Source organism: Malaclemys terrapin, chromosome 5 (genome assembly GCF_027887155.1).
Source record: "Malaclemys terrapin pileata isolate rMalTer1 chromosome 5, rMalTer1.hap1, whole genome shotgun sequence".
Taxonomy (NCBI): domain Eukaryota; kingdom Metazoa; phylum Chordata; order Testudines; family Emydidae; genus Malaclemys; species Malaclemys terrapin.
In genome coordinates, this window is record NC_071509.1 from 81,435,135 (window position 1) to 81,459,203 (window position 24,069).

At 39.8% G+C, this 24,069-nt stretch overlaps 1 protein-coding gene across 6 annotated transcripts in view; it reads right to left on the reverse strand.

Moving 5' to 3' along the window:
- Positions 1-24,069, reverse strand: part of GUCY1A1 (guanylate cyclase 1 soluble subunit alpha 1) — a 47,440-nt gene that overhangs the window by 11,018 nt on the left and 12,353 nt on the right. For 3 of the 6 annotated variants that reach the window (XM_054029876.1, XM_054029870.1, XM_054029874.1), the window contains 4 exons: positions 9,551-9,967; positions 4,646-4,707; positions 2,659-2,717; positions 625-1,334 (listed from right to left, as the gene is read on the reverse strand). In XM_054029876.1, the coding sequence (XP_053885851.1) occupies positions 625-1,334; positions 2,659-2,717; positions 4,646-4,707; positions 9,551-9,805 (1,086 nt within the window). In that variant the 5' untranslated portion in view covers positions 9,806-9,967. Of the gene's footprint in view, positions 1-624; positions 1,335-2,658; positions 2,718-4,645; positions 4,708-9,550; positions 9,968-10,417; positions 10,553-13,610; positions 14,012-24,069 lie in introns of those variants that run through there. The other 3 variants (XM_054029873.1, XM_054029871.1, XM_054029872.1) reach the window with 3 other exon arrangements.

A 24,069-nucleotide genomic window follows, 5' to 3' on the forward strand; every position in this document is an offset into this window, starting at 1 on the left:
ATAAATATATCACTAATTGGCATCCATGATGACACTGTCAGCAAAGGTATCAAAGGCTGAATGAACCTGAAGAGTGAACTATCCTCTCACCCTCTCCAGATCAGGGATAAGGCAGACTAGCAGGGCACTGTGGTAAAGCTTTCACTGCCACTTTCTCTGCCTCTGTTCTGCAGCTGCTCTGTCACTAAGTGAATGCAACTGTCTCCAAAGGGACAGTGCTTCCTTGGCTTTACTTTTCATCTCAACAATCAACTGTTACATTTTCTTAACATAAACAAATATAGGGCCAAATCTTGCAGTTCTTATTCAGATTAAATTCCTAGGGAAGTTAAAGAGTTTTGAGTGAGTAAAAGCTTCAGGATTTGGCCTACATTTTGTTACACAACCTTCTGTATCTGACTAGAGGTGAAAGTCTAGTCTCCTGTTTCCTGGAGATACTCAAGTTTTGAAAATATTGTTATTATAATCATTATTTTGTAGTATTAGCTATTGGGAGGCAGAAAATCTAAGATTACACACTGTGCCTTCTTTATAGTGGCTATTGATTTATAACCCTACCTCCAATAAAGAAAAGAAAAGCAAATAAATGCTTCACAGAAATAATGCTTATGCATCAGTTCTTACCCTTGATGACTTCTTAACAGCATTGTCCCATCTCTTCACTCGTACGATAAACTGCATATTGAGCATTGTCATGATCCCACTAAATGTGCAGTTTATTCTAGGGGTAAGAATTTCAAAATACTCCTCAAAGTTAGGATTTGCTAGAAATTCTCTCCTGTTCAAAAGTCTCCTTATCCCATTGCCAACTTGTAAAACAGCCATATCCTTGTCAAACATTAAATGAAATGGGAAAGTTTTACAGAAGAGAGAGGCGGAAATCACAAGAGAGGACTGTGGTTTACATGGAGATAAGGAAGGTCTTGTGCTTTTGACTAGTACAGAGTACAACAAATATGGCTGGTTAATAAACTCTGTGCAGTCATTACGAAAGCAGGCGGGCATCAGCATCACTTCCACTTCGGTTTCATACAAAATATGAGCTGCTGCCTTAATAATGCCAGGCAGAATGAGACTAGTTGTTTTCTTAGGAAAGAAACAGTACACGTTTAAGAAATCTTGATCTTTTTCCAGGCATAATATGGAGGCTTCCTCAAGTTTGCTCTTTTTGTCTGCTTCTTGGCAATGCCCACTCTGCTTCAGAAGAGTATTGAAACTGTTCAAGAAGTCCTTAAGGGTTCCTCCGACAACTCCTAAGATGTGTTCATCCTCTTCATAACATATTTTGAATAGCTCTTCACCAAGAGATTCCTTTACAGTTTCAACTGGAACACCTACAAATGTAGACCCACATTTCAGTCAATCACTTTGAGTTTCAATCGTTTTTTTAGCCCCAGCACTAACTCATACCCTTCTAGCATTCTACACTTCCCCATCCCAGCACAGCCTTCAAAAGAGACTCTGGGTTAGAAGTAACTTAATTAAGTCATAATATCCAGTGACTGGGAAACACAGAGTCTGGGTAGAACTTGCACCCTAAGCTCTTGTTTTCTCCTTATATAACCTTCCTTACCAAATACAAGATTTGTCTCAGCTAAACATCTTCTGCCCAGGAATGCTGAATTGGACTCCTCAAAACTTTGCTAGTGTCATTCCTAATCAGTTAGTAGGTCTTGCTATTGAAGGACACAAGACTCCACCTTCCCTCCAGAGATGCAGAAAGAGCCACTCTTGATGGGAGCACTCTTGGCTTCAGGAATTAAAGCATATTTTGGCACAGTACTTACCTCTAGGTCAATAAGCTAGTCCTATATACAGCACAGCTAAAAATAAGACAGGGACTGTTCATGTTAGAAAAGAGATGACTAAAGGGGATATGACAGAGGTCTATAAAATCATGAATGGTGTGGAGAAAGTGAATATGGGAGCGTTATTTACCCTTTAACGTAACACAAGAACCAGGGGTCACCTGATGAAATTAATGGGCTGGCAAATAAACAGAAGTACTTCTTCACACAACCCATAGCCAACTTGTGGAACTCATTGCCAAAGGATGTTGTGAAGGCCAAAAGTATAACTGGGTTAAAAAAAGAATTAGATAAATTCATGGTGGATAGGTCCATCAATGGCTATTAGTCAAGCTGGTTAGAGAAGCAACCCAATGCTCTGAGTGTCCCTAAACCTGTGACAGCTAGAGGCTGGGACTGGATAACAGGAATTAAAATTACCCTGTTCTGTTAATTCCCTCTGAAGCATCTGGCACTGGCCACAGTCTAAAGACAGGATACTGGGCTAGATGGACCATTAGTCTGACCAATATAGCTGTTCTTATGAGTTTCATGTTTTAGATCAAACTTGATCTGTTCTCCTCAGTCTGCAGTAGGCTGCTAGTTATTTAGAGGGTAGTACAGGTTCAAACAAATCTGGATTTCAATCTCAATTGAAAATGTTTGACCAGCCATATCTGTAACCCACTGGTGAGTATGTGTAAAATGTCCCACTCTGATATGAGTCTGTTACAGCCCTACATAAAGAGCTTTAGCTCAAGTTGTACAACTCATGCTTTTTAGCTCTTTTAGCATTTAGTCCCCAGTTCAATCCCTGATGTGTCAGCCAAGATTAGTGATTACTTAATATTATTTAATGGTGTCATATTACCTGCTGCATTTGCATGATCAGTGACTATTTTTTCAAAATCTTCTCTCTCCCCGTACTTCCTGCAAAGACCATAAAAATGTAAGTTTAAAAAAATTATCTGCAAAATCAACAATAAAACTTAATGAAGATCACATTGCAATGAAAAAAAGACTAGGAAAGTAACATAAAATATCTTCCCCATGCATGCTGTGTAAAAATTGGCTCTGTTGATAAATATGCAAATTTTCATTTAGTCAGAAATGGGCCTTGGTACAATATTACATTATCCTGTAAACTTATGATATATTAATGTTTTAAGTGGTGTGATCTTGAATTAAATGGTAAGAAATATAGATCAAATGCTATGGACCTTAACTGATTGAAATTCTCATTGACTTCAGCATTTGGCTTATGGTGACATTTTCTACTTACCTGTACTAGTATTCTATAATCTATATTATAATCAGGCATTTATTGAAATTATGCATTTCTCTGAATTAATTTACATTAAAAATGCATGTTAGAAAATATTTCTATTTTACTGATAAATATCAGGGGTAACTCCACTGATCTCAAAATTAATTAGTTCAGTGGAGTTGCTCCAGATTTGCACAAGACAAGAATTAGGCCCACTGAATTCTCTTGAGGTAATCAGGATTCACTGACAAATTCTGAGCTAAACTAAGGATTATCCTTACCTTGATTTAACCAATACATCTTGAAGACATTGTACATATACTGTTCCCTACATTCTGAATCTGAAATACCTGGAAAAATACATATCACCATAGTACTGTAAGTGTCTACATTCTTCATTATCATCCGGATTTTCAATAGCTTATTTTTTTTCTCTTTCAGACTAACATTCTAAAAGGAATATAAAATTAAAGATCAAGAAAAAAATAATCCCCATTGATGAACCATTCAGGAAGCCGCAATTAACATATACTATTCGATTAGTTAATTTTGGATTAGGCAGTGTTTGTAAAGTACTTTTAAAATGTAAAATATTATTTATGTGCTACATAGGAATTGTATATTGTTGTTAGTAGCAATATTTTCCCCTAATTCAGTATTGTTTTCTCCTGCAGATACAAACAATAAACACTTAGGCCAACATTTTCAAAAATATCCACTAATTCAGGAGGTGATGCTTTTTGAATGCGCAATTTGAGATACCTTGAGGGGCCTCATCTTTTAGAGATGCTGAGCACAGTTAGCTCCCATTGACTTTAACTGAGGGTATGTCTACACTGCAGTTAAACACTTGCAGCTGACTCGTGTCAGCTGACTTGGGCTAGGGGCTGTTTAATTGCAGTGTAGGCATTTAGGCTCATGCTAGAGCCCAGGTTCTGGTACCCTCTGCCTCTAGCCAGAACCCAAACAAACATCTACACTGCACATATCTGCTGCAGCCTCTGTTAGTTGGGCTCCTATAAACACTCCTGCCTACCTACCCAAGGGGTGGTCCTTGCACCAATGTTGTTGAATTAGCCCAGGGATTGGCAACCTTTGGCACACAGCCCATCAGAGAAATCCGCTGGCGGGCCGGGATGGTTTGTTTACCTGCAGCGTCTGCAGGTTTGGCCGATCGCAGCTCCCACTGGCCGCGGCCAGCACATCCCTCGGCCCACGCCACTTCCCGCAGCCCCCATTGGCCTGGAACGGTGAACCACGGCCAGTGGGAGCTGCGATCGGCCAAACCTGCGGACACTGCAGGTAAACAAACCATCCTGGCCCACCAGCGGATTTCCCTGACAGGCCATGTGCCAAAGGTTGCCAATCCCTGAATTAGCCCCTTAGTTATTTAAGTCAGACAACACCTCTATAAGTATTTTTAAATAAACTGTTGCACAGAGAAATTAAGTGACATGAACAAGGCCACACATCAAATCAGTGGTGGAACTGAAAACAGATCTCAGGAATCCTGATACCCAGTCACCTTCACTAACCACTCCTTTCCGTTCTCCTTTACCAAGTGTTATTTTCACAAACACATTAAACGTACCTGTTTTCTTTTATTTTGTTCTTTGCTAATGTTCTCTGAAGTGCAAGGTGTAACCTTTCAAACTGGAAATGAGAAGAGATAAGTTGATTAAAATGTCAGTTGCTTAAAATTGTAGCTGAGTCCTGGCCTGACATGAGCAATTAACACTTGGCTGGAGGTTTCATTTCTTGGAAGACAGAATGGGAGGTAAACAGACCATTAGGTTGAAAACCATAGAATGTCTGAGTCAGCTAAGACAAGAAGGAGAACACTCAGAGAACCATTCACTAGGAATGTAGACATGAGATAAGGAATAGGTCGAGCATGTACAATTCAGGGACAGAGCATGCTACACTGGGAATTTTTCCTGCAAAGTAATCAAGTCAATCCAAAAATGTGTGATGTAAGGTATAGTAAATGCAGTGAGATGTGTAAATGTATGTAAAGGGAGAGAGTTTCTATATAACTTTGGAGCTTTGATTTACCCTGCATTCCCACCCCCCCAGGTTTGAGTTGGATCAACTCAGCATAGTGTTGCTGTATGCCAAATAAAGGCACCTCAGTGACAAAATCTGGAGTTGAACTGAATTTTTTGGATCCCAGAGAACTGGATGAAGTGTTCTGGGTAAGCTGAGTGGACAAGATCTCAGAGGAATCCAACAAAAATGTAATAAAGAGAGTTATATTATTATAAAATGGCTTTATTTGCTTTTTAAGAATTAATATCCCCTTTCAAAGAGTGAAAGTCATTAGAAAAGCATAAAATATCAATTTTTAGAGATTAGTTTATGTTGGTATCTTGAGTTCCAGTAACAGTCTAATCAAGTTCTCTGTGTCAATGTGCCACTATGGTGCTGTATTCTAAATACGGTGATGTGGCTTTACGTCCCTGTTGCTAGATGCTGATAAGGAAAACACCGTTTCTAAAATGTAGCTTTTGACATAATCAGCTCTACTTTCTATTGCCATAAATTAAAAATGAAAAAGACTAAACACCATAGAACAAAACTGCCATAAGAAATGTGTCTGTAAGAATAAGAAAAATAATCATAGAATCATAGAAGATTAGGGTTGGAAGAGACCTCCGGAGGTCATCTAGTCCAACCCTCTGCTCAAAGCAGGACCAAACCCCAACTAAATCATCCCAGCCAGGGCTTTGTCAAGCTGGGCCTTAAAAACCTCTAAGGATGGAGATTCCACCACCTCCCTAAGTAACCCATTCCAGTGTTTCATCACCCTTCTAGTGAAATAGTGTTTCCTAATATCCAACCTAAACCTCCCCCACTGCAACTTGAGACGATTGCTCCTTGTTCTGTCATCTGCCACCACTGAGAACAGCCGAGCTCCATCCTCTTTCAAAACCCCCTTCAGGTAGTTGAAGGCTGCTATCAAATCCCCGCTCACTCTTCTCTTCTGCTGACTACATAAGCCCTGTTCCCTCAGCCTCTCCTCATAAGTCATGTGCCCCAGCCCCCTAATCATTTTTGTTGCCCTCCACTAGACTCTCTCCAATTTGTCCACATCCTTTCTGTAGTTGGGGGGGGGGGGACAAAACTGGATGCAATACTCCAGATGTGGCCTCACCAGTGTCGAATAGAGGGGAATAATCACTTCCCTTGATTTGCTGGCAATGCTCCTACTAATGCAATGTTTTCATATTGCAGTTAACTTTCTCCTAAAAAACTAATTATATTTCTTATACATCCCACACTGAAGGACAACAGATAATGCTTCTCTTCAGCAATAACATTTCTACGGGCATTAAGTGCTGCAATTTTTTTCCTGTCAATTTTAGGAAGTCATGTTGAAGGGGTCAAGATGAAAAGTCATAAAATACAGTTTCCAAAATAAGCACCAACCAGTGCCTCAAGTAACCGCTACACCCATTTTTGTGATGATAAAATACATGAGAAAAGAGAATAGTTTTTAATATAGGAATTCCCATAACCCCAAAGTGACTCTGCCCATCTAAAAAAGGCATCCTAAGGGTGAAATTCTGGTTACTTAAAGAGCCAGGTAAAAAGACTTGGTAAGAATGACCGACTAGGGTGCCTGGAGGATATAATCCAACCCCCCTCTCCAGCTCACACTTGCACATCCACTCTGTAGTTCCTACTCCAGCCACCAATCTGGAACACAGGCCACAGCTCTCTGCACACACCTTATATATGGCTCTGGACCAGTGAATCTGCCCTGTGACTGGATCTATTGACCATGACCCAGCACCACCCAAAACCCACACCTCCATGGTCCAGCACAGAAAACCGCCAGGGAGCATGCTATACTCTCATTTCAGGGTCCCTGTGTGCAGACTCTCTTTGGTCTGGCCTGTCTACCCCCAGTGGAAATGTATCAGTTCCACTGTAATTTCTACTTTGTATGCTTCCAGAAGACAGGCCAGGAAGGAAGGATACTCTGCCAGAAAAACAAATATCATAAGGAAGGCAAATAGTTTGGTTTTCAAATAAACCCAAAAGTGAACAACTGTTCTACCTCATTTAATCAAGATGTAATTCACTCGAACATATCAACAGGAACAGATTGTGGAGGGCCATCCAACTCCTTACTCAACTCCAAGTATTCTACTGTATCACTCCAAAAAAAAAAAAAAATCTAAACAAGCAAGGAAGCAAAAAACCCACATGTGTTCTCTTGTATCTTGAGCCTAATGAAAAGTTATTTTGGGCCATATTGTTCCCTTGATTCCTACGCATAAGTCTCACTGACATCAATGGAAGCGACATGCTCTGATCAGGGGCACAATCTGGCACTTTGCTTTGAAGTTTTCAAATTGAAAAAAGGGTGACATAAGTCACTGTTAGGCAGGGCACCACAAGGTAATCTAGTAAGAAATAAGCTTTTAAACAAACTTAAATCCATCTTGAAGGGAGGATGACTGGGAAAACAGGCCCTGATCCTGCAGCTGATAGGATGAAAACAGGCTGCTGTGACTGCACAGAGCTCCACTGATTTCAACAACTGTTAACTCCTGTTGTAGTGACCTTGGGTTAGGTCCTTTGCTGGTGCACATGGTCACAGCATCAGTGGAGTTGCATCCTTTTATACCTGATGAGGATCTGGACTACGGTCTTTCTATATGGAAGAGCTGTGTACACTTACATCATTCTCCAAATAGCAAATGAGAGAGAATTAGCAGCAGCCAATTAAAATTAAAATTAGCCAAACAAAATATGCTTGGGTCACAGACACTATTTTAACAAATGAGTGTGGTGGGAACACTGCAAGAAGGCACTGTGGCCAATACATTTGCCTACAGAATTTAATTTTCTCTGAATTTACAACTGACTGTTTTAAGTGATGGCTGTCTTTCATATTAGTGCACAAGGCAGAAGGTAGAAGAAAAAAAAAGAGAGAGTCTATTAAAAATTGATAGGCTGAGTTTAAGAAATCGAAGAGTTGTGAAAACAGACATGCAAACAGAATGAACAACATTCCATCGCTTGCAGAAATGTGTGCTGAATGTCACCAGCCAAGCTAACATAGATACTTGACAACCAACTTGACCACTGATCACCAACTCCCCATCCACTAGTAGGTCCCAGCATGCACTATGCACATGACATCACACCTATCATGGAACTCAGCCTAAGCCAGACAATTGGACTATGTTTATGCTGCAGCTGGCAGTGCGTCTCCCAGCCTGAGTAGACAGACATGCTGTAGCTCTCCTCAAGCTAGTATGCTAAAAATAGAAGTGTGGTTGCAGGGGCATGGGTGGTGGCTCAGGATAGCCACTTGAGTCCATGCCCACCCAACCCCCTGGGTCCAATCTTGGGTGACTAGCTCAAGCTGACACCTATGCTGCAACACCTACGCAAGCTAGCACAAGCCTGTCTATATGGACTGGCAGTCTCCCTCCCATCTGCAGTGTACACATACCCTTGCAGGTCAAGCAGATGCTTTCTAAAATCTGTTTGGTGCAGGTTCACATAGCTTCTTTCACTGAGTAAAACCCTCAGTTCTCACTACTATTGAAATCAATGGAGTTTGCCTGTGCATGGACCTCACTATTTGGGCAATGTTTAATTATTTATTTTTAGTATTTAAATAAACTACTATCAATACTTTTTGAAACCGATATTGTGCATGCGGAATGTGGCACCTGACTGTTCAGCTAGTTTGAGCAGGGCATGTGAATCTTCTATTTCCTTTTGCACTAGGCCTCAAGTTGTACCTCTAAAAATATGTCTTTACTATTTCTGCATGTCACTATTATTTGTATTATTAATTTAGCACAGACATTTTGTTCAGTGCAATACAGTAGGAAATGCTTCAAGCAGTTGAAAGCTAGGTGAGGTAACCCTTAATGAGGTGAGTAGGCGCACTGACTTCAATACTGCACGTAGGTGTCCTGTTGACTTCAGAAGGTCTACTTATATGAGTAAGCATTACAGGTTTGGGCCCTAAATCAAACACAAACAATACAGTTTAAACAAGCAATATGCCAGAAGGGCCTTCAGTATAGAAGCAGTATGGAAATAGCTATTTTGCATTTTTATTAAAAGGATTTACCTATCTGTAGTGGATTATGTGTATGGATTTGCAGAAGAAATGTATTTTTAAGGAGTGATTTAAATGAAGTGATGGAGGATGATTAATGTAAATGGAGAAGGGAGGGCTTTGAAGAGTATTGAGCAGCATGGAAGAAGGGATGAAGCGAAAGAGGCACAACGATTCAAAATGGATTTTGGCACAATTATATCCAGCAGTAGTTGGAGAATGAAGAAATGAGAGCAGAGATGTAGGCAAGGACAGAGCTTTGCAAGGCCTTGAAGGAAGAACAAGGAGCTTGAACTTGATTCAAGGACTTAAATATACTTCAATGCTTATTTAAAATGCATTCTTTAAATGTTTATCCCTAATGCTCTAATAAAATATCATCATCAGTACACTGTAATCATTTACCTCAGGAAAGAGCAGTTTACAGATGCTTTCAGCTAACGTGTGCAGATACACTCTGCTTCTACTGGTTTTCCTCTTTGGAAGGGTCCCATGAGTGTCTTTTTCACTGACTTCTTTGCAGATGGGCAAAGCTGCTCTAGAACTATTTGGCACTTCTGCACATTCCTCCTCATGTTCATCAGATATATGACTTTGGGTCAGTAAGGAGAAAGGACATTCCCCAGTGATCTTCAAGTCTTTCAGTTTGGTACAGAACATACTGTACAAAGTCTCTCTGTCTATTGAGATTAAGAGTACTTTGCTTTGTGTTTAATTCTCTTCTGCTGACTAACAGTAGAAGCCAGAACAGTAGATGAAGGCAATTGCTGTGGAAGATATGTCGTTATAAATCACTGCAGGAACAGATGTAGCTTTATAACCCTACAAAACAAGAGGAAAGAAAAAAAGAGAATCAAAACATGAAAGAATGATAGTGTACACTAATTTAGTTTGCCTTATGGCTACGGAAATGTCAAGTTATGGTGAGGTCAGCCTTACCATAACCCGGAGGCTCTGACCCAAGAAAGAACTTAAGCACATGCCTAACTTTAAGCACATGAATAATCTCATTGACTTCAACTACTCATGTACTTAAAGTTATGTGCATGTTGGATTGGGGCCCTGGTAGCTAATGCAGAAACATATTTTATCTGAACTGTAACTGTGATCAAGTTGAAGAATTAGGTCTCTGTTGAAAAAAACAAACAAAGACACTCTGACAACAGTCAGAAAACATATTTCATTCCTGTTAAAAAAAACTACCTGAAGTGGAACAATGGGATTTGTTTTTACTAACGTGGGAATTTAAGCCTCAGTGCTCTTGATACTCACAGTATCACATTCATAGTTGGTGCAAGTATGACTGAGTTGGATGTACTTGCACTTCTGGAATGTAATACCATGGATGTCAAAATCCAGCCCGTCAGCTCAGGGCTGTTGTCCTGGCCATGCAGGTAGAAAGGCAAGCTGCAATAGACGTGGTTTAATTAGGCTGCAACTGTATTCACTTAACACATCTGGGAATACGCAGCAATAAATTGTACATTGCTGGTCATCTTTCTTTCCTTAATCATTTGGGAGGGCTGCCATCAGTTCTCCCCATTTCCAGTCTGGTCCAAGCCTGTTGCTGGGACCCCACCATCCTCCCCTCATCTGAGAATTAAAGGTGGGTGGGAAAAGGGTGGATTTGTCTCCCATGGAACCAGATTTTAGAAGCCCCAACCCTCCTTTTCCCAGCTTCCTTAAAACTACTTCCAACTCCTGTTTATCAGTCAACTATATCCTCTTTGTAACAAGTATATGCCACACCTGTTACCTCCTAAATTGCGATATCTTGACTTAACCTCCAGACTTGGGGCAGGGATAATTATTGACTGGGATAGACAAAATTCAAAAAGTTAAAGCTTTATAAACCATTAAAACACAAATTTTCAACATCACGTGTCAAAATATAGAAAGTAAATATCAAGTAAATATCCAGAAATCAACAAATTATGCCAGTTTTTACTATTTGTTTTAGTCTATTTATAATAAGCCTAATTCAAAAGTCTAAATCACATGATTTTGAATCTAAAAAGTTCTCAAGCAGCATTCTTCTTTCTTTGCCTATCTGTAAACTCTGATCATCATCAATGGAAATATTTTTTCATCCGATTCTCTATGTATGGTGAAATCAACATTTACCGACATTTAACCCTCCCCATGGAGGGGAGGGATAGCTCGGTGGTTTGAGCATTGGCCTCCTAAACCCAGGGTTGTGAGCTCAACCCTCAAGGGGGCCATTTAGGAATCTGGGGCAAAAATCTGTCTGAGGATTGGTCCTGCTCTAAGCAGGGAGTTGGACTAGATGATCTCCTGAGATCCCTTCTAACCCTGATATTCTATGATCCACAAAAATCTAATCCTTCCAAGAGTGATAATAATGTATATGCTATGTTGTTAAATATGTTCTTTAGGTCTTTGCTTATGCTTAAGCACATGCTTCAGTGCTTTGCTGAATCGGGACCTTACTTTTTAAGAACAACGCTGAATCAGTATAATATCATTACTGAAGCACTTTGTATAAACACTGTACCAAATACACTAGGATTTAAGAAAAAAGTTTGTTTTCCAAAAGATCTTTTGGAAAACAATGTAGCATTTAAATATAGTGACCATTGGAAAATGGCTCCCGATGAATGAAATTCTTCATTTACACACACTGCCTCTGATTAGAAATGAACTGTATGAAAATTTCAAATTCTCAGCTTTCGAAGAATGAAGGGTTGTGTTAACCCTGGTAGCATTTGAACCTATGGCTCCAGTAAGTCTAGTTACTCCATCCATACATGAGCTTGATCTTCTTACAATTGAAGTCTATGTCAAAACCTTCATAGATTTTCAAGTGAGAAGAATTAGGACCTTGATGATTCCAATAATATTAATAAAAATATTATTACTGTACTAATATTTAAATTTCAACACAGTTTAAGAAAAGGCTGAAGCTTACTCCTAACAAAGGTTTTCCTAAAAACTGATTTGTTATTACGAGCGCTAAATATTTTTTTTTTTTTTTTTTTTTTTTTTTTTTTACAAAAAGAAACTGGATGGCCCTTTGGTACACGATATCTCCATTCAAAACCACAATGCACTGAATTAGCCTAACAAAGTAGGGCCAAACCATGAACCTCTACATGGCCTTACACAGAATCAAACCTTTAATGAAAACAAAGTAGGAAACATAATTCTACAATGTCTTGGCAGACTCATGTACAGAAACATATCGACAGTAGCAAGACAATGCATTATCATGCTACTGTTTACTGGGGCAATATTATCAGTTATAATGGCCTTAAAAAAGTATGAGAAATATCGGACATGGAGTACATCACAGCCTGAATCAGACAGTCCCAATGCACCTCTACCCCGATATAACATGGCCCGATATAACACAAATTCTGATATAACGCGGTAAAGCAGTGCTTCAGGGGAGCAGATCAAAGCAAGTTCGATATAATGCAGTTTAACCTATAACACGGTAAGATTTTTTGGCTCCCGAGGACAGCGCTATATCGAGGTAGAGGTGTACTTGTTTGAAGATTGATGGTTGCTCACAACACTTGAACACACCCACTGACAACAAATTATAATTTAAAAAGATATGTGGAAACTTGGAAAGTTTCTAGCCCTGTCCTTGCTCCCCAAATCATGCTCTTACAAAGTCCACCCCAGGACAACTTCTAGTTTTTAATTCATGTTCTCCCTCTGTCTCATATTAATTCTCATCATATTTACCTTTGAAAGGAAGTTTAAAAAAAAAAATCACAGCTCCCAGGATCAAACAACAAACAGTAAATGTGTTGATCATTTGACTCTGTCCAAAATTATACCATGCCACGCAGAGGAAAACGCTGATGAATTATACAGGATATTTACTGCATTGCTCAAAATCTTTTGTTTTTAATACTTTTCAGTATACTTCCATCTATACTTCCCTGTATACCAGGTGAAGTGCCTTCCTTTATGCTCACCTGTATTATTTACCTGTGAATTCTTTACTCTAGTAATAAATGTCCATGACAATAATTTTAAGTACAGTGCAATGGATCATACCTTTCAAAAACAGGCTAATATTAAAATTTCCATGAAGAGCAGATGCATGACTACTTGTTAACTAGCATTTAACAAGCACTGTTTAATAATTTGATTTCATGCAAATAGGATAAAAATCATAAGCAAATTAGTCTATAAACCTACAAGATTTATTTTATACTTATGTGGAGTACAGACATATAGTGAAGTATGGGGATTTATATCATCTCTTATCCTCAGTGATTTGAAATTGAGAGTACTTTGTCTAGTCCCAAACATCTTAACAAGGCTTCTGTTAAAATACACACAGAGAAGATCCCCCAAACTCACAACAAAAACCATGTTCATCTTTTAAGAACTTTAAAGTATTTGTTTAGTCTCATTTAATCTCATTAAATCACATATGTATAAAAAAGTTAATTATCTTTCTTCATCTGCTTTATTGGTAAGTTACCTTATGAAACAGATGCAGACTTCACATGCCAGGGAAACATTCATTTGTTTTGGTGTGGTGGCTGCTTTGGAGTGCACAGCAGCTCAACAATTGGAGGATATATTCACATCTGCATACAGGATTCTCAGTGTTAGTAGTAGTTAGTGGTTTCAGGCGGACAGCTGCCAGTTGCTGTGTTAGGTACTGCAGATCTTGGAGAAGAGTGTGACCCATGTGATCTCAAACCTGCCCATCTCCCAATGAGATGTCTGTGAAACCCTTTTGCATCTTTTCAGTACGAGATTAACTCTCCCACTGAGGTGTTCGATGACACCACACCTTGCCTCCTGCTGATAATCTGGTCCTAATTTTAGCAGAGCAAACACATCAGCCAACCTGCCTGGAGGCAACTGCATTAGTACCTAGAAATCATGAAAAACAATAAAAAAATTTAAAAATAGGCCAATAAAATACACTTCATAAACATCAGATCCTAATCTGGTATTAACCATTGATCCCAAAGGAGCTACACAAGTTTATATCAGCTAAGAATCTGGCCCAGATACTTCTTCATACTCCCACTATAAAATGAATATCTAATTTAACACTGGCAACACTATATAACCCTATTTTATATGTCTATAACATACAAAAGAAAACAATATTAAAAGATTGCACAGTTAAGCACTCACAAGCTAGGAAATACCACAATTAAGTTTGCTTGTGCAGAACTTGGACAGAGTTGAGAATCTGTCCTTGAGTGTCCTCATTCCTTGCACAGAACTCTCATTAGCATCAAGAAGAGTTTGGCATACAGGCATTTTATGTGTATATATAACATAATCATGATTCATAGATGAAGGGCAGACTATAGCCTTTAAAAAGCATAACATCTATTCTATACCATGTGTAGTACTCAATACAAGTGAATACACAGAGGGCTAGATTCTGGCCAGCGTCCACACTGGCACTGTACTCAGGGCCGACACAACCCATTGGGCAACCGCCTAGGGAGCTACAATTTGGGGGGTGGTGACCGCAGCAGTATTTCGGCAGCAGACCCTTCCACCGCCTCTGTGGGGGGCAGCATTTCGGAGTGAGACATTCCGCCGCCTAGGGCGGCAGAAAAGCTGGCGGCGCTCCTGACTGTACTGCACAAGGACTAGGACTGTATTGTTTTATTAAATGTAAAGAAATGTGATGAATCCGCTAAGCAGAAAACTGCTATCTCCCTCCTTGCTGCCCTCTGACCCTCCAGGATGGACACATGGATGCAGGCCCCCTCTCTTGACCAATATGGGGAGGGATAGAAACTCTATAAAAGACTCTGACCCAAGAAATAACCTCTTTCTCGAGGAAGGAACTTGCTGCATGATGAGCCAAGAGCAAAATAAAGATGCTGACTACAGGGAAGTTGCTGAGGAACCACATGGCAAGCAGCGAACAGGCAGCAGCAGAAGCTGCAGAACCAAGTGCAGAGCAGACTGTGATGGGCAGACTCTACTACCAGACCCAGAGTTCTGCAGAATTTACAGCATAACAGCAGAGACTAGGTATGGGACCTGCAGCCAGATGACAGAGCAAGGAGGGGCCTGGTGGCTAGCTCAGGGTCTTAAATGGACAGGCTCGTGAAAAAGACTATTGCAGACAAAATGCCTTAGACACTGGGGATTAGTCTGCGAAGTGGTCAGTGTTTTGTGACCAGGTGTTGGATACGTAAGAAGGGCTTACTGACCTTGTCCAATTACATTCAGCCACGGAGTATGTGGGGGGAGGGGATGGGAGGTATATAGGATAGCTGCCATTATTGTTGGAGCATTCCCTTATCAGAAGCTGTGCAGAAAATGCTGCCATTGTAGCTGTGAACAATGTAAGGGGGCTCCCAATGAGACTGATGGACTGATTTTATCCAGGAAACCTGCAAGTTTGCCACCTGCTGTTAGCAGGGCACTGGACTGGAGATGGCATCCCAGGCACTAAGCCCAAGCCTCCCAAACCTTCTATTGGTCTGCAAGGTATTTGTAACCTTTTTGCAAATCCCGTGGCATTTCTTGCCTAATAAAATATCCCTTCATTTTAGTTACATCTGAGTAGTTATTGAGAGTCACCAGGGCTGGCGACTATAGGACCTAACAGCTGGAGCATTTTCAAGTCTTTCCTCCAAGGCATGGAACATCTGGTGCTACTGAATACCTTAAGAGGTTGGTGTGGCACAGTACTAAGCAGTCATAATAATTACTGAAATATTGCAGTGATTACAAACTAATATTTCAAAACATCATTAGTGAAATTTAACATTCACGGGATCATCATTACTTTAAAAGTCTTAATGACTTCCTGAAATAATGAAACCATGCTATGAAATCCAAATTAAATACTAAACATCATCCCAGTTACTCCCCTGCTTGATATTTCACCCTGAGCCACAAGAAAGACCTTCTCTCAGTCTAGTGTGATAGTTCCTCCTAATTCTTAATATTTTATTCTTTTTAAAAATGTGTTATGTCAGAGAAAACAGGACCAATAATAATAATTCTGCTACTGCAAAATTAGCCAGCTGTCTAGCCAAGAGATAGACCATAAGGGGAAGAAAAAACATTGGAGGCAGAGGGAGGGTTTGGGGATAGGTAGTTTCCTAAATCAGATTCTTCCACCACTACTCATGCTGAGTAGCACCTTAGTCCTCAATGGTTCCATTGCAATCAAAATTAAAAAATAAATAAATAAGAAATTAATGGAGATATTCTATCTCCTAGAACTGGAAGGGACCTTGAGTCCAGCCCCCTGCCTTCACTAGCAGGACCAAGTACTGATTTTGCCCCAGATCCCTAAGTGACCCCCTCAAGAATTGAATTCACAACCCTGGGTTTAGGAAGCCAATGCTCAAACCACTGAGCTATCTCTCCCCCCATAGCTAATCAATGGGAAATGAGGGCTCCATAAAATACATGAGTAGACTTTTAAAATCACAAATGTGTACATTTTAAAGATAAAGTGAAAGGCTTTGTACCTAACATGTGACTTACGTTTTTGCTGCATGAATGGTTGATTAACTATTAATATAAGAGAAAGATGCATATCATGATTTAACAGTCAGTGTTCTCAGAGATGGACCCAACCCAAATCCAAGTTTCAAAACACCACTGAACTTTGGGGGTGACTGGTGTCAGTTCTGATTTTATAAGTGGCACATCTCTCTAAAATGGGCTGAACCAAACCCCTGGATCCCAACACTGCTAAACTTTTAGGGAGGGTGCAGGTGGTCCAAACTCTAGCTCTAAACATTAAAAACACACACCCATCCCTAGATGTAATTAAAAGCACAGCATAAGCCCAGAATTCCACACCCAGCTCTTAGCATGTAGCTAAAAGGAAGGACTGATTGTCAAATGTTTGGTATAACATAGACTTTTCATTTTAGGTTTACACATGTATTTTCTTAGGGGCAAATCCTCTTCCTAGAGCTTGGCCCAAGTAGTTGGACTGCATACTGAGAAGGTGGCATGGGGAGAATCCTCTCTCTCCCAGGGCAAAATGGCTGTGGAATCACTCCAGTGAAGTTACTGCAATCCAATGTCTGGAGCAGGCTCTACAACACCTCATGGTGGCAAATCCTCTTGCCTACTCTTGTCCAATCCCCATTCCTCAGTGCAGTCAGCTACCACAGAGCTGAGCTATGTGTAGAATGGAACCCTGAGCCCTCTTACACTGTGAAATCTCACCATTTGCCTGTTCACTGAGCCTCTGCAGCTGCAGGGATTTTGGACTTTAAACAGATTCATGTATTTGACCAGGCATTTCAGCTCACTTTTTACTGCGAAGTCTTGCTTCTTGGGCCACGCTAACATCACTGATGACATGGTAAATGACCAGGGTGCACAAATAAGTAAGTAAACAAAACAGAGAAGTTACAGCAATGAAAACAGAATTAAAAAATGTTTGTCTAATGGAAAATATCCAAAATGGTAGGGAAATTGTATTTTCATGCTTCTAAGTGAAATACATAGACTTATACTCTTATTCTCTGGATTTGCAATCTGTCAAAATGCAATAAAGCTTTTAACTGAATAACTGTAATGAATAATAATGGGGAGTCAAAGAAATAAATCTACGAATAGTCCCTTGACAGAATCTTTTCTTGATCTTATAGTGCAAAATCCTGTCCTCAGGTACAACATGGTTACCACATGGTAATCAATGGGAGTTATATGGATATGACTGAGAACAGAATTTTTTCCACAGTTCAAACAATTTAAGTTGGAATCAACAAATGAGAAAGAGATTGCAAGTCCAAAAACATGAAGTTATTGTGAAGAAAACCTTGAAAGTCAAGTGTTCTGCTTGTTGGCTCCTTCCGCTCCAATTGCATACTTATAGCCTAATCCCAAAAATTTATACAAACACAAGTAACTTTACTCATTCGAGTAGTCCCATGACTTCAATGGGACTGCTCTCATGAATAAAGTTAGTTGTGTGCATGTCTGCAAAATCACACCCTTGATTTGCAGTCATACCGTGAATACCTTATTATAATGTGAAAATTAATAGCCTTCATCTGACAGTGGCTATAACTATTATTTTTGTTTGATATTCATGATCGAACAGATTTGTTGTTCCTTTTTGATAACAGTGGATGAATTTAAAAACAAGCCATTAAGAGATTCCAAAATCCTACAGCCCTTGAAACAAACCAAAACCACTCTTTTTAATATCAGTAAAGTTAAACATGTGTGTTTGCCATATTAAGACACAAACTTGCACAAGTACAGTAATTGCCATTGCTTTATCTAAGGCACTGTGGCACTATGTGGTGGTGTAAAACATCAGTTGTATTAAGACACTAAATGGCTAAATATTTCCTGGTACCTACTGTTGTGTTCATTGTTTCAAATTATAATGAACAGAAAGTTTAAAAAGCAATTGTGTACCAAAAGTTTCCCTGAAATCTATAAATCCAAATATTTGTTCGAAAACTAAACCCTTTTGAGGCAAACAGTGTTTTATAAACAAATTCTAACCACAGATTTTTCTGATTCAGTGTTTGCCACCTGTAGCACTACTGTGACTTTTACACAGAAAAATCACTAATAACTATGAGTAAATATGAAAGACAGTTAAATGCTCAAGCCAACTCCCATTGAAGTCAACAACAGTTTTTCAGGATCCAACAGTAGTTGGATCAGATCCTAGTAGTTTTGCAACAGTTGTCATGGAAATAGGTTCTGAGATTTGCATGTTTTCTTCTATTTGAAAGAAAACACATCCAGGACTTTTGACATTCTGGCACTGTTGCAGGTGGACTGGTAGACATGATAGTAGCAACTGAACCAAATCTTCTGAGATCCTTGAGAGCTGTTAAGTTAAGAGATAAACTGCATGGGAGGCTATGTAAGAGTAGGAACTTTCCTAATGAGGGAAGATGGTTTGTCATGTGGGCGGGGAGGCAGTGGCGGATAAATGATTTTGCCGCCCCTAGGCCCAGGGTTTTTTGCCGCCTCAAGATTGAAAGTCTCAAAGCAACAACAACAACAACAAAAAACTTCCGAGTAGTGCCGAAGCAAAAAAAACTCAGAGAAGGGCTGAAGTGCCGAAGCAAAAAAAACCCAAAAGCTTCAGAGAGCGCAAGGCCTAGGCGATAATACGCCACTGCGGAAAGGTCACGGGTCCATGATTTCTCTGGTTTGGGGGGAAAAGGGGTATTTGAGGCTATATACAGTCGAACCTCAGCGTTACGAACACCTCGGGAATGGAGGTTGTTTGAAACTCTGAAACGTTCATAACTCTGAACAAAACGTTATGGTGGTTCTTTCAAAAGTTTACAACTGAACATTGACTTAATACAGCTTTGAAACTTTACTATGCAGAAGAAAAATGCTGTTTTAACCATCTTAAATTAAACAAGCACAGAAACAGGGTCCTTACCTTGTCAAATCTTTTTAAAAACTTTTCCCCTATTTTTTTTAGTAGTTTACGTTTAACACAGTTCTGTACTGTATTTGCTTTTTCTCTATGCAGCTGCCTGATTGCATCCTTCCAGTTCCAAATGAGGTGTGTGGCTGACCGGTCAGTTCGTAACTCTGAGGTTCCACTGTAGCTGGTTTAAGAAGTGTTCTCAGAGCTGCTGTGCTGCTGCTTTTGAAGAGCCTGAGGCAGGAAAGCAGCTCTGAAGAGGGAGCCAGACCCCAGAATAGGACTTTTTCACTGTTATTACACAGTTCTGAATTGTTTTTGTAGTACAATGTTATTTAAAATCAGCAGTTTATATTATAAACCAGTGACCTTTGTCTTTTGTTTCAATGACCAGACTGACTTTTCACATAATACGCCATAATGCAAACCTGACATTACTGATAATATGACAATTTGGGCCAGGACCTAGAGTCTTTGCACATATCAAACTCCCATTCATACCAATAGGAATTTGGAGTATGCAAGGACTGCAGGATCAGGCCCTATATTTGTAGTCCAAAGACACAAAGGCCATCAAAATGGCACCATTTAGGAATATATTAAGATAACATTTCATAGTTTGCGTTGTCATCTTATTGCATTTTTAATGCTCTCCTGGAAAAATCAAGGAGACAGGAGCGGCGCCAGGGTTTTTGCCGCCCTAGGCGGCAGCACTCCTCCTCTGAGCATTCAGGGGGCCTGGGGTCTTCGACGGTGAGGGTCCTTCTGCTCCGTGTCTTCAGGGCACTTCGGCGGCGGGTCCTGGAGCGAGTGAAGGACCCGCCGCCGAATTTCCGCTGAAGAGCCAGAGCGGAAGGACCCCCTGCTGCCAAATTTCCGCCCCCCAAATCCTGCCATGGGAGGTGACTGCCTAGGGTCGCCTAGTGGAAGCGCCGGCCCTGCAAGGAGACACTTATTTTAAGCAGACAATGTTTCTGACAGAGCTTAATAATTAAATGTGTCTACAATATGTGAAAAGACCAGGGTGGTTTTTATTCTGTCCCCGAATTTATGGGGCAAACAGAAAGTGAAACATTTTTGTGCAGATGAGGCAGGATTAAATTTATCACAAAAACATAGGACTGAAAGGGATCTCGAGAGGTATTCTAGACTATCTCTGGCAGGTGTTTGTCAAATCACGTTTTTAAAACCTCCAATGATGTAGATTCCACAACCCCCCTTGGAAGCCTGTTCCATTGCTTGGCTATCCTTATACTTAGAAAGTTTTTTTCCTGTTATCTAACCCAAATCTCCCTTGCTGCAGATTAAGTACACTACATCTAGTCCTTCCTTCAGTGGACATGAAAAACAATTGATTACAGTCCTTTATGTAAGAGCCCTTAACATATTTGAAAACTGTTATCAGGTCCTCCCTCAGTCTTCTTATCTCAAGACTAAACATGCGTGGTTTTGTTTGTTTGTTTGTTTGTTTGTTTACTTGTTTTAAATCTTTTCTCAGCAGCCAGGTTTTCTATACCTTTTATTTTTGTTGCTCTCCTCTGTACTCTCTTCAGTTAATCCACATCTTTTGTAAAGTGTGATACCCAGAACTGGACACAGTTCTCCAGCTGAGCTCTCACCAGTGCCAAGTAGAGGACAGCTATCTCCAGTGTTTTATCTGGCACTCCTGTTAATACCTCCCTGGATGACATTAGCTTTTTTTGTAATTCCATCACATTGTTGACTTGTATTCAATTTGTGAACCATTTTCACCCCCGGATCCTTTTCAGCCAGTTATTCCCCATTTTGTAATTGTGTATTTGATTTTCCCTTTCAACATGTAGTACTTTGCACTTGTCTTTATTGACCTTCATCTTGTTTGCAGACCAATTCTCCCATTTGTCAAGGTTGCTTTGAATTCTAATCCTGTTCTCCAAAGGGCTGGCAAACCCCTCCCCCACTCTCTCCCCAGCCTGGTGTTAGCTGCACAAAAGCATACTCTCCATTCCACTAGCCGAGTAATTAATGAAAATATTTTATAGTACTAGACTCAGAACAGACCCCTTATGGGACACCAGTCAATATGTCTGTCCATCCGTCCCCCACAAGTTTGACTGCCAACCATTGATAACTACTCTTTGACTATGGTTTTTCAACCAGTTGTGCACCCACCTTATGGTAATTTCATCTAGACCATATTTCCCCAGTTTGTTTATGAGAATATCACGTGGGACAGTCAAAAACCTTATTAAAATAAAAATTTATCATTTCTACTGCTTCCCCTATCCACGAGGCCAGTAGCACTGTCAAAGAAGGAAATTAGGTTGGTTTGGCATGATTTTTTCTTGACTAATTCATACTGGCTATCACTTATACTCCTATTATCATCTAGGTGCTAAAAATTGATTGTTTAATCATTTGTTCTGATGTCTTTCCAGGTATCAATATATAGGTATCACTTGCATCTGAAGAAGTGAGGTTCTTACCCACGAAAACTTATGCTCCCAATACTTCTGTTAGTCTCAAAGGTGCCACAGGACCCTCTGTTGCTTTTTACAGATTCGGACTAACACGGCTATCCCTCTGATACTTGACAGGTCTTCTTTGTTCCCCTTTTTACAGATAGGTATTATGTTTGCCCTTCTCCAGGCCTCTGGAACCTCGCCAGCTTATTATCTTGCATACATATTGTTAAGAGAAAGCAGCACGATTGGTTGACTGCAGTAAATGAACAAACACTGTTGTTGTCAGCTTTTGTACTAAGGTGTATGCAAAACAGGCTTTACTGAACCTCTACAACAAATTGGAAAATAAATAAATCACAAGGCAAATCTTGGTATTTCTTAGGATATTTAATTTCTGCTATGCCAGCCATTGTTTTCAGTGGGATTTCTGCAGTTATCTCATCTGCTCTTCTGTGAGATCCTTCCATTCAAAATATTCTGCTTTCTCAGCACTGTGGAAAGGAAGAGCTATCAGCAAATGGCACAGTATGCTTTTAGAATGACTTCTGCACAGGAAAAGTCAGCATATGCAAATGACAGCAACAGGCAGAGGACATGTAAAATGATCTGTGATAATTGCCATGTTCTGCCCTGTTCTGTATTTGCAACTTTCCTTGACATCAGTAGGAGCTTTGTGCAAAGACTGAGGTGAGAAGCTGAAAATAATCATAGTAATTCTTATGCGACAACTGTATTTAAAAAAATCTGTGCAACAGCCTGCAGTAGAAACACAAGTTATCTAGGTCTAAAAATCTGCGATCTGTTACATCAGAAATAGCTAAATCATTTCTAAAAATGGCTTAGTGTTTTAATAACACTTTAGCTGAAAACCAGTTCCCTAAAAAGTCAGTCAAAGGAGACATATATATTACTTTGAACTTTCAGAATTCACTGTCATATTTTCCAAAGTATAGCCAAAAGATTAATTAAAAGACAAAGTGGGTGAGGTAGTATATTTTATTGAACCATCTTCTGTTGGTGAAAGAGACAAGCTTTTGAGCTCCACAGAACTCTTCAACATTGCAAATATTGCCGCATTGTCCCAAATATTGTCAAATGCTGATTAACATGATTGATCTATGTAGCTGTCCTAGTTATAACAACTAACACATTTAAAAATATTTAGCATATTACAAACTACACCTAACACCACTTCAAGTAAGTGTAAAAAATTCAGCATTTCACAGAACTACTGAATTTGCATATTGTATCCCACAGAACAATAGACCATCCAGCCTTTTAAAATTTAGTTACTACATTCAGTTCTGGGCATCTTAAGGCCTTTCTTCGGGACAGCACATATGCAGGACTTAGGTATGTAATTAAGCACTGTCCTGAGCAGGGATGATTTCCTGAATTGGACAAATATTAGCACTCCCTAGAGTTTGCCTACAAGTGGAACAAAACTGATTAAGGAATTTGGTGGGATTGAAATATGAGGGAAGACCGAAGGACAAGAAACTGGAGAATCACAGATTTAGATGTACAAAAATACTGGACCCCTAAATTTGGACACAAAGTACGAGTTTAAATAGGAAGGCAACTGAACTCAAATCTCCTAGAACTGCATAGTCCTGCACAGTCCTGGGCCTTGATGCAACACTGTGAGTAGTTCTACTGAAGTACAATGGGACTATTTCCATTGTGTAATCCACATGCAGATCAGAGCCCTAGTTGTTTCTCTAATGTAGTTAAACTTTTTCCCAAGTGTAAATTATTATTGCTTGACAATAGTTCCTGCTCCTTACCTCACAAGGGAGAAAAAAAATGTGGGGAAACAAGGGGAAAAATAAAGGAGAACAAGGAGAAAAATTAAAACAGCCAGAAAAGGATGCAATGGGAAACAGGTGGGAAAGGATGGAAAAAAGGAGAAAAGAAAGTGACAAAATGGGGAAAAGATATGGTAATGGAGAGGGTGAAAACATATGGAACAGAGAAAAATAAAATCAAAAGAGAATAGACAAATGGGAGTACTCTTGTTATTTCACATTTTTCTCTACTGAGAATTCTGTGAAACACCAAAGCTTAAACAGCTCCAAACAGCAGTGAAACACCAAACAGCTCTCCTACCTCTGCAATGTTTTGTT